Source organism: Epinephelus moara, chromosome 17 (genome assembly GCF_006386435.1).
Source record: "Epinephelus moara isolate mb chromosome 17, YSFRI_EMoa_1.0, whole genome shotgun sequence".
Classification (NCBI taxonomy): domain Eukaryota; kingdom Metazoa; phylum Chordata; class Actinopteri; order Perciformes; family Serranidae; genus Epinephelus; species Epinephelus moara.
The window spans coordinates 26,947,676-26,958,633 of NC_065522.1; the positions used below are offsets into that span (position 1 = coordinate 26,947,676).

The 10,958-nt window shown below is 36.4% G+C and overlaps 2 protein-coding genes across 2 annotated transcripts in view; both read right to left on the reverse strand.

The window, feature by feature from the left end:
* LOC126404465 (zona pellucida sperm-binding protein 3-like) overlaps nucleotides 1–3,840 on the reverse strand; it is a 6,190-nt gene extending 2,350 nt beyond the window's left edge. Inside the window, exons 1-2 of the mRNA XM_050067696.1 lie at nucleotides 3,457–3,840; nucleotides 3,176–3,294 (exon numbers count right to left, since the gene is read on the reverse strand). Coding sequence (XP_049923653.1) covers nucleotides 3,176–3,294; nucleotides 3,457–3,840 — 503 coding nt within the window. The remainder of the gene's footprint in view (nucleotides 1–3,175; nucleotides 3,295–3,456) is intronic.
* A 142-nt stretch (nucleotides 3,841–3,982) lies between these two features.
* cnpy4 (canopy FGF signaling regulator 4) lies at nucleotides 3,983–10,069 on the reverse strand. The gene is made up of 6 exons (XM_050067705.1): nucleotides 9,893–10,069; nucleotides 9,600–9,726; nucleotides 9,320–9,416; nucleotides 8,442–8,564; nucleotides 8,111–8,228; nucleotides 3,983–4,488 (listed from the first exon to the last, which is right to left on the reverse strand). The coding sequence occupies exons 1-6, from the start codon at nucleotides 9,975–9,977 to the stop codon at nucleotides 4,376–4,378; spliced, it is 663 nt and encodes a 220-aa protein (XP_049923662.1). The 5' UTR covers nucleotides 9,978–10,069; the 3' UTR covers nucleotides 3,983–4,375.
* Nucleotides 10,070–10,958: the final 889 nt, after the last annotated feature.

Consider the following 10,958-nt stretch of genomic DNA (forward strand, 5'->3'; position numbering starts at 1 on the left):
AATAAAATAAAATAAAATATTAAAGTAGACATTAAATTAAAATAAAATAAAATAAAATATTAAAGTAGACATTAAATTAAAATAAAATAAAATAAAATATTAAAGTAGACATTAAAATAAAATAATAAAATATTAAAGTAGACAATAAAATAAAATAAATAATAATAAAATGCAGGGATATCTTGGTAAAAAAAACCAACCTCTTTTTAAACAATATTCGGGCAGGAAACACAGCAATGTCTCAGTAAAAAACAACCGCTTTAAAGGCACCATCCCATTTGGAAAAGTAGCGATATCTTGGTAAAAATACAACTGCTTGTCGTGACACTATCCTGTCAGGAAGTGCAGCAATGTCTTGGCAAAATCAACCACCTTTCCTCACACTATGCCGGCAGGAAACGCAGTGATGTCTTGGTAAAAAACAGATGCCAAAAAGCCACTGGAAACATAGCACACTCACTAAGCAGCTTGGCAGGTGAGCTATCTACCATCCCCTCCTCTCAATGACAAAGTCAGCTCATATTCTATGGCACTTCAGAAACATTGATAAACCTACAAATGTAACATCCTCATGGTTTGCAGAATCAAACAATGAATCATTGTCTTCTGGTGACTGAGCTGACAGTAGAGGAATCTCAAACATGCACTTGTGTACATTTACTTTATAATTACACTGTGCAACACTCTTGTGCAATATTTACATATTTACATTCCAATGCCACACACCATGTGTGTATCACAATTATCTTATGCAATCATCCATCATGCACATACTGTGTCGGTATAAGGGAAAGGCTTTTTTATGTTGCTATATTGCCAATTTATCCCCCTAAATCCTACACACTGGACCTTTTAAGGAGTTGTTTTGCCTTTTCTAAAAAGTGTGAATAAGGGCCAGTCCCAATACTCCCCCTTAGCCCTACCCCTTGGCCCTACCCCTACATTTGTGCGTTCCCGCGAGGAGTAGTGGTGTCCCAATTCCTTTTTGCGTGCAGAGGTAGGGGGCATAACGAGGGGTAGTGGGTATGAAACTAGCCCTTCGGAGCGAGGGATTTCAGATGCTGACTTGCCAGCGAGGTATAGACGTCGCCAGGGCTACCACCGAGCAAGAGACGGGGAAAAAAGTTCATACATAGCTAACGTTACCGTCAGGTTGCTTGTTAGCTAGCTAGCTATCTCGCACTATCTGGCGTCTGTCATCTGTCCTGTTCTGCAAAATTGTCAGACTTTTCACATGATGATAACACGCCAGCTAGTACAACTATGCTGCCTCGTAATGTTAGCTGGTTAGCTAGCTAGCAGAAGTCCCCTGTCGTCTGTCGTTCATCAAACGAAGCATGACGAATGCGGCAAACGCGATCAGTAGGATGAACTCAACTGGAGACTCCATTGTAGATGCCGGTTGGAAATGTAGATGACTCGCAGCTTCCTGTTTAAAATAATTACGTATGCGTGAATGTAACCGACGCGGTGATGTAGTGAGTGGTGTCCCAATTCCTACAGAAAGATTTCTACCCCTACCCCTCGTTGCTTCATTTTGAGGGCCAAGGGGGGGTATTGGAATTGGGCCTAAATCTTTTATGGCTTAAAACTTAAGGTAATGATCATCTTTCAACTGTTCTGTACCCACCGACTGTATTACCACACAGGAGGAAGCGTGCATTTTTGTACTTTGTGTTGCTCCCACTGCTGCGAAATTAATTGGGGACAAATAAATTGATTGATTGATTGATTGATTGATTGATTGATTGATCTACTGCTAGCTCACCTAGCACCACTGAGCTAACTCAGCTGAGGAGGATTTCATTCGTGTTTACGAAGCTGGAACTTGAGCTGTCGCAAACACAAGCCTCTCGTCCATGAGTAGATGCACGCTTCCTTCTGCTTGGTGATTCAGTTGGTGGGCGTAGTCAGGGGCGGGAATTTATTTAAATCTTAAAAGATTTAGTTCCCCCCCTCCCATTCCTAGTAGTGGTATATCCCACACTCTTTCCAACGGGCGGGGCTGCTTGGCAGCAGTAGCAGCGTGTGGCTGGAACCGCTGCTCACATCGTGGACCGCAGGGTAAGATGTTCACTCACACAGACACAGTTTAACTTAAACAAGTTACAACACATCCCATTTACTGTTACAACAAGCCCCAGGCCCAGGCTGATAATATAAACTGTCTGCAACATTTCTCCCGCATTGTTCAAAAGCCTACTCAATTACGAGTGCTGCTAAGCTAAAAGCTAATGATTAAGCTCAGAGTTTAGTGATAGAGAGGACAGGAGAGAAAGAAGAGGGAGAGGACAGGACAAGAGCAGTCAGTGGCGGAGCAATGGGTACCTGTCTGTAGGCTCTCCACCTGTCAGTGAGACAAACATCAAAGACGTGCAGACGAGGAGCGGTCATTACGCGCGACTATTATGCACGGTTGTGAGGTGCGCAGCGGCAGATCTCACAGCACACTGTTTATAAACCAGTTTACCAGTTTAATTGCAGGAAATGTTTAGTTTTAGTTTAGTTAGTATAGACATTCACTCTGCCTGTTGGAGAGATAGAGAGAAGATTAAAGCGTCAAATTGCGGTAAAAGATGCTGTATAAAAGACAGGCTACAACTTTTTTTCCTTGTCCCCCCCTCCTGGAATTATTCTCTAAAATTTTACTGTTTATTGTCCCCCCCAACTATGAAATGGGATTTTCACCCCTGGGCGTAGTTCAGTAGAAAGAAAATAGTTCCTACATGAAACTGCTCAAAACAAGGTCTGTGGATTATCTTGAGTAACTGGGTCATGATTTCTGGAAAGAGACATTGCTGTTGAATTTTTTAAATGCATTTTTTTTGGCACTTTGAGCTCCACAAGCCGAGTGCCATCTAGTTCCATTATGTTGGCGAGAAGGCAGACATCTCTACGGTTGATATCTCCAACACTCTGCAGCTCACACCAAAACTATCTAGACTGATAAACAGCACTACAAGTAAGAGGAGAAATATGTGTGTTTGATTTTAGGGTGACCTGTCCCTTTAAGAACTTTTACTTTAAGGTTTTGCACATAATTCCCTTCTATCATTTTCCTTTTGAAACACTTTCCTAAGGTGCTATATAAATAAGGCTTGCTTGCTCCTCTACCAACTATAACACAGGAGCAACACATTTAAAGCTCAGGAGTCCATCTTGTGTGTAAATGCACCTGTCATATTCACACTGGACTGGAACAGCGGCTGCCACTGCTTGCATCACGTCTCCAGGTGATGGAGGAGGAGGAGAGTACAGCAGGAAGTTGTCGTACAGCACAGCGCTCCTGGTGAACTGCACACAACAGGACACACAGAGCACTATCAAAATAAAAGCACTAGGTGGCAGCAGTAGGCAACTATAAGGATCCCTGGAGGTTGAGTGTGGTTTATATTATTATTTTGCTCTCTGCTGTAAAGTCAACACAATATTTAGATTATCAGGAGGCTCACCGACCATCACTCTGCTCCCACACTCGGTCAGAGCTGCTCTGATGATGAACTCCCCGTTTCCAGACTCTTTGGCCATGCAGTGATCTCCCGCAGCTCTGACGGGTCCAAGCCTCAAGTGCGTGGGCTCCACAGGCCAGCCGGGGTCAAACAGATAAGCTTTCATCACAACCTCCATGCTGTCCTCGTGACATTTCACCGCAAAGGTCTTGAGCCTGTGATCTGCGACAAAGTGAGGTTTGTTGGGCTGATGCAGGGAGTTTGCTTCGAGGGCGGCCAAGTCAGAGAAGGACAGAAAGAGAGGTTTGGTCTGGTAAGAGTAGGGGAAAACTGACACTAATTTAGACAGGAAGTAGAGAGAAAGTGTAAAGTACAAAGACGTAGCTGGCATTGTGGTGCTGCACTGAAAACAGCTCTGCAAAGTTTCTCACTGTGGCTGTCAACATGAGCAAAGGAACACCTGAAACTCATCATCCCTGATTGCAAACCTGACTTCTGTTTCAATTTAAAACTAAAAAACTAAATATCCAAAAGCATTTCCAAAAAAGGGATTTTATTCACAATGAAAAACTGTACATATTGCATTTAAAGGCTGTAATTTGGGGTAAAAAACACTGACATGTACCATATAAAGTTTGCCCAAGGAGCCATGTAACAGCGTGTACACATAATGTAACACTGGAGATTCTTCATGCCTCAAAAAGCTGAGTGTTTAAAAAGGTGCAACAGGTGCCATTCATGTGAAACTAAAGTCTATAAAGCATCTTCTCGCACTAATTTGGCACCAGAAATGTAAAAATATACGACTGATTGTATGTCACGTACAGTCAAAGGCTAAAATGGTGTCAGAAAACACAATCTCTTTGCAGCCCAAAACTGAGGTTATTCTGTTGTCTTCTGCATTTATCTTCTTGACATCTTTTGCCTCATAGCTCCGCAGCGTCGTGTGTTTTTCCTTCCTCTTCTGTGCCGTCACTGTCCGCCTCCTTGGCTCCTCCTTTAGTCCCCGTGTCTCCCTTCAACATCTCCGTCATACATTCTGAGGAAGGGTGAGAGAAAATAACAGATTTGAGATGCAACGTTTCTGCAAGAGTAAAGAGAGGGCTGAGATAACGCTCACAGGAAGTGAGTTTAAATGTCTTGATTACACAGGTTTATTTATCCATCTTAGAAGTACAGTACACTGAAATTTAATGAGCATAGATGACACTTTTTTTTTGTTTTTCTTTTATACAATCCCCCCTGCCCCACCGGTCCTAAAAAACAGAAAAAAGAAAAGGTTTTTTTAAATAAAATTAAAGTAAATAAATAAATAAATAAATAAATACAATTAAATACAATTAAATTAAAATAATAAAATAAAATTAATAATATAATAATAATAATAATAATAATAAAGTTAAATAAAATAAAAGTACATAAATAAATACAATTAAATTGAATAAAAAAAATAAAAAAATGTAATTTAATTAAAACAATAATAAAAAAGTAAAACAAAATTAAAGAAATGAATAAACAATGAAATTAAAAAGATAAAAATAAAATGATATAATAATAATAATAACAACAAAATAAAGTTAAATAAAAGTAAATAAATAAATACAATTAAATTAAAATAAATTAAATAAAAACTTTTTAAATTAGATAAAAAAATAATAAAATAAAATTAAAAATAATAATACCAATAATACTAATAAAATAAAGTTGAATAAAATAAAAGTAAATAAATAAATACAGTTAAATTGAATTAAAAATATAATTAAATTAAGAACAATAATAATAATAAAATAATAAAGTAAAATAAAAGAAATAAATACAATTAAATTAAAAAGATAAAAATACAATAAAATACTAATAATAATATAAAAAACAAAAAAAGTAAATAGATAAAAATAAATTAAATTAAAAAAACAACAATAATAAAATAAAGTAAAATAAAAGAAATAAACACAATTAAATTAAATTTAATTAAATTTAAAAAAAGAAAAGAAATAAAACCACACCTTCTTCCTTCTTCACATAATGGTTGAGTCTGTGACAATATAGAGGGAGATGTAAATGGACAGTGATGCAAAACAATCCCTACTAAGATAAAATGTCAACATATATTGACAATGCTCTGAAATGTCCTCTGTTTGCTTATGTAGTCAATCACAGGGCCCCAGACAGTCTTAGACCACACTTGACTTTCTCCAGGTTTAAGAAAAGCACGAGGTCTTTAAGCCGTAGAGATGCTTTGGGGTCAAATGGTGACCTCCATTCTAATAGTATTCTCCTACACGCTTTTTATTAAGAATAATTAAGACACTGTTTTATGAGAAATTGAAATGTAAAACGCACCAGCACAGGAAAGTCACCACAGGAACCACAGCTCCTAACTCCTAACATTTTCCCCTATTTATTTTAGCTGAAAGTTGATGAGAGGGTGATTCAGATCACCTGTTGCACAGAGTGTGGGGACGGACTCCTAAGTAGGAATTGAGAGCAGCTTGGTGCATTTCCCCTCTGGGCCAATCAGGGTGTGACGTCGTCCTTTCTGAGGGCTTAAGAGAGGTGAGGAAACGCACACTCAGGGCATTCTGATCCTTCCTCGACTTTATGCAGACCTCATGTCAGAAGATATCTCAGCCAGAGGGCCTTTTGAGACTTCTTTCCTGTCTTTAGCTGTTCTGTTTGAACTTTCCCTTTCTACTGAGGCACCTGCATTAGACGTGCAGGACTTTTTGCTTGCCTAACAATAACCTCACGCTCATGGGCTGTTTTTTGTGATTTTGTTAATTGGTTTACTTTAATTGAAACCCAACGTAACCCCACTACCCCCATTTATACACTGTTTATTATCGAAGACGCATTTGTTTGTTATCAAATATGTCAAAGTCCTGCACTCCAGCTTTAAACTGTGGGATTTTGCGATTGAAAAAATACACTTTCAAAAAGACTCAACAAATAAATGTTTACAATAATGATGACACATGGTGAATCCTGGAAGATGCATATTAAATTCATATCTTTTGCTGTAGTTAGGGAAGAACGCGCGACTACCCCATGGCCAGACACTTCAGTAAACTTCAACATTTTTCTCACAGCCTGTCATGTCATTATCTGGGTCATGTGATGGCCTCTGATTGGTTCCTGACACTATATAGGTGGGGCCATCTCTTTGTATGTTTTTAAAGCCCCAGCCATTTTTATTAGTAATTTTTTGGACATTTTATTTAGAAATTTTCAGACATTTTATCAATATTTTTCCGACATTTACTAATAATTATAATGCCATTTTATTAATAATTTTTCAGACAATTCATAAATATTTCTCAGACATTTTATGAATTTTTTTCCGGAAATTTTATGAATAATTTTTTCTGACATTTTCCCAATATTTGTCGGACATTTTATTTAGAATATTCCGGACATTTTATTAATAATTTTTCTGACATTTTATGGATACATTTTTGGACATTTTTTTTCAATATTTTTCCGACATTTATTTATAATTTTTCAGACATTTTATCAATATTTTTCTGACATTTATTTAGAAATTTTTGGACATTTTATCAATATTTTTCCGACATTTACTGATAATTAGAAGGCCATTTTTTTATTAATTTTATTCGGACATTTCATAAATATTTGTCAGACATTTTATGAATATTTTTTCGGAAATTTTATTAATAATTTTTTGGACATTCTGTCAATATTTGTCAGACATTTTATTTAGAATATTCCGGACATTTTATTAATAATTTTTCCGACATTTCATAAATATTTGTCAGACATTTTATGAATATTTTTTCGGAAATGTTATTAATAATTTTTTGGACATTCTGTCAATATTTGTCAGACATTTTATTTAGAATATTCCGGACATTTTATTAATAATTTTTCGGACATGTATGGACACATTTTTGGACATTTTTCAATATTTTTCTGACATTTATTAATAATTTTTCGGACATTTTATTAATAACATTTCGGACAATTATGACTAATTTTTCTGTTGTCTGACAAATCAGGGACAGAAAAGTTTGTACGTTCCACCTGAGATTAGAATCTACATTTCTTTATTAAGAGTTCAATATATGAATATGTGGCGCTAGAATTTCTGATGAGAGGTAAGCAAAAGCTCCCAAGCTAATGTGGCTTAAACACTCAAAGCAGGTTAAGGGTGTGTGTCCACATTTTTCTTTGGCAGAAAAGTTGTCGCTGGGGAGTGCTTCATAAAAAACAAAAAAAAGCTCAATGGCTTTTTTTTCAAGCACTATGCAGGTTTTTTTTCTATGACAAAAATATTTTGAAATTCATGTAAGCTAGGTGGTTACATTAGGGCATACGGTGATAAAATCACACACTCACCAACAACATTTGGTGTCTGCTCCCACAAATGGGCTCTTCTGTCTATCATATCGCTCAGAACTGACAGCAGCTAAAGGAGCAGCAGTGATGATACCAGCGCCTTTTTTAAAAGTTCCAAGATTTTCTACTTAAAGCTCTTAAAACAGGCGCACCAAAAAGCCAGAGGGCACTAAAAGTAGATGCTGCGCTTTTTCTCTAGGATGAAAAAAAAGATGCTGCCACAAGACAAAAATACTATGTGGACTCACACCATTAAAGTGTAGGTAGCTCGCTTGAGCCAATTTCTTTGGGTCATGTGTCATCGTCACCTTGCTCTGACGGCTTGAGGACGTGTTTCTGGCAGAGGAAGTTCTCCAGCCTCTGGTCCTGGTGATGGAAGTACCAGTCCTCCACAACCTCCTCGTACTGCTCCAGCATCGTCTCACACTGAACAACACACATGAGTTTCAGTGGTCAAATGAGCTGCATTACTGTATACATTTTCAATGTTATGCAGTGTTAACAGGGGGTGTTTATGGTTTCCAGTACAGCTTCCTCTGTTTTTAACTGACTCGTCTGAGATTTACTTTAGCACTGAAAAGTTTGATCTTGTTTCTGCATTTACAGCAAAGAGAGAGGTGCACACACACATCATCCTACCTGTTTCTTCATGTCTGACACCTCCACGGAGGGTTCATCCCACAGCTCGTACGGCAGACCCAAATCCACTTTAACTCCTTTGTGGACCAGGTTCTTCAGAGTCGTCATGGTCTGACTGGCGCCCTGCACAACAAACAAACCAGCCAGATGTCAGTTTCATGCACAATTAAGTGATATAAATGTTTGCAAATGGCAAGCGCACATCTTGTATATACGTTTAAAGTCTATATTTTCTCTTTTACAGAAAGTGTCATAATTACATTTTTTTTTTTCTCTTATCCTTAATTGTAAATATATTTTATTTTTAATCAGTTTTTACTGAGAATTTTTTGTATTACTGTTACCATTTCTCAATTTAATTTAATTTAATCTTTATTTATTTATATTTTTCTATCTTTTTTTTTTTAATTATTTTATTTATTTTTTCATAATTTATTAAGTATTTTATATATATATTTTTGGTGGTATTACTGTCTTTCATTTATTTATTTTTCTTTAATTATTTGTTTCTATTTATTATAACTATTATATTTATTTTCTTAGATTTTTTTTAATTATTTATCTATTTTAAATAAGTATTTTTACCTAATTTTTCATTATTACTATTACTATCTCTCTCTATATCTCAATGTGTAGAGGTATGTACCTATGTATATTATATGTCCTAAAAATGGGCATTGACATTTAGACACTGAACTACTGATCCATGTATTCCCTGAAATTTCTAATAAACAAAACTGTTGGGCACAAAATGAGCAAGGGTTTCGGGTAGATGTGTCTACTATTATGAAACATAATAGTAAGTGAATCCTTAAACATCTGCAGAAAAACCTCCCAAAGACATTAACACCTGCAGGTCTATGACAGATTTACGTCACCTTGGCGTATCGGAGGCTGCCAGGCCTCTCTGCATGAACATTATACTGCAGGATGCGCTCACATATGTTGTCCACAGCCTCAGTCAGCCGAGTTTCACTGTGGGCAGAACACAGGTTGAAATACAGCTATTACACACACATACACAAACCAATGAAACAGGCTTCCTAGCAATCAATACAATGCAGAAACAATGTGTAAGGTAGCATTTACTTATTTCATCTACTCCAGGATATCTTTCTCTTCATATTAAAGTGATATTCCTCCCAGAGTTCAACTCACGAGGTGTTGTATATGATCTTCCTCCTCCTCTTCCCTGTATCCAGCACCTCTCCCACCTCCAGCACCTCTTTGGAGCGACCCGTTTTCTCCAGAGCCTCCTGCAGCTCCACTGTCAGAAACTTACACACTGACAGCACATAGAATAAATACAGGAATTAAACACTACATAAAAACCATTTTATATTCACGTACATGCTGCAGAGTTTAAGCAGAGGACACAGAGCCATGTAAACCGCTGTAATAAAGTCACATTAATGACATCATAACTAGCTAATGTCGCTTCTTCGTCCTACCTTCGCATTTATTCGGCAGCCTCTCGTCTTCTTCTGCTGTGACAAAGCAGCAGACACAAAATAAAACCACTATAAAAAGTTTCATTGCAGCAGTTTGTACGTAAACTTCCAGGCTGAGTAAAAGTTTATTAACTCTACAGCCACATCCGCATTTCTGACGGAGGATTGCAACTGCGCATGCGTAGTGTCGTCTACAGACATGACCAGTCGAGCCGGATGGATGGATGGATTTCAGGGAAGACTGATCGATAGAAGAAAACGCGAAAACTCTGTAGCGCCTCATATGAACAGTAATGTGATTTATTTCCTTATATTACACGGTTTAACTCCATCTCTCACGTATTATATAGATAGTGTGTTTTTAATTTGACTATATCTGCGTTTATTTTAGTTTAACTGTACTATTGCTCAACATTTTCATCAACTGTATTAACTTTCATTATTACTATCGAGTCATTTTACACGTTGGAGTCCACTTAAATAGAGACACATTTACTGGGCTCATACTATATGGCCATGTATGAAGGTGTATATAGCCTATTAATAATGACTACATAACCTATATGGACATTTTTCATACAGTATAAAAACTTATGATATATGCTAGTGTGTAGCAGGAATACTTGTTTTGGTACATATCTAGCAACATATATTCACCTTTTAAAATATGACATGTTTAAAGTGTTTCTACTTAATGAGTGTAAAATATGGCTGTGCATTACTTAAAGGTTCGATAGTGGCATCTTGTAAAGAAATAAATGTGTCTATGAATAAATATGTAAATAAATAAGTAAATAAATAAATAAATAAATGTGTAAATAAATAAATAAATAGATAAATAAGTCAATAAATAAATAAATGTGTAAATTTAATTAATTTAAGCGTTTATTTGGAAGGGACAATGCATATTGATGAACATCAGTATAAATACATCTGTAAATATGCTGGAGTTAGCAGAACTGCTAATTTACATCCGTTGTCCCTTGGCAGGTCACATAGATAAATAAGTAAATAAATAAATGTGTAAATAAATGTGTAAAGAAAGAAATGTGTAAATAACTAAATA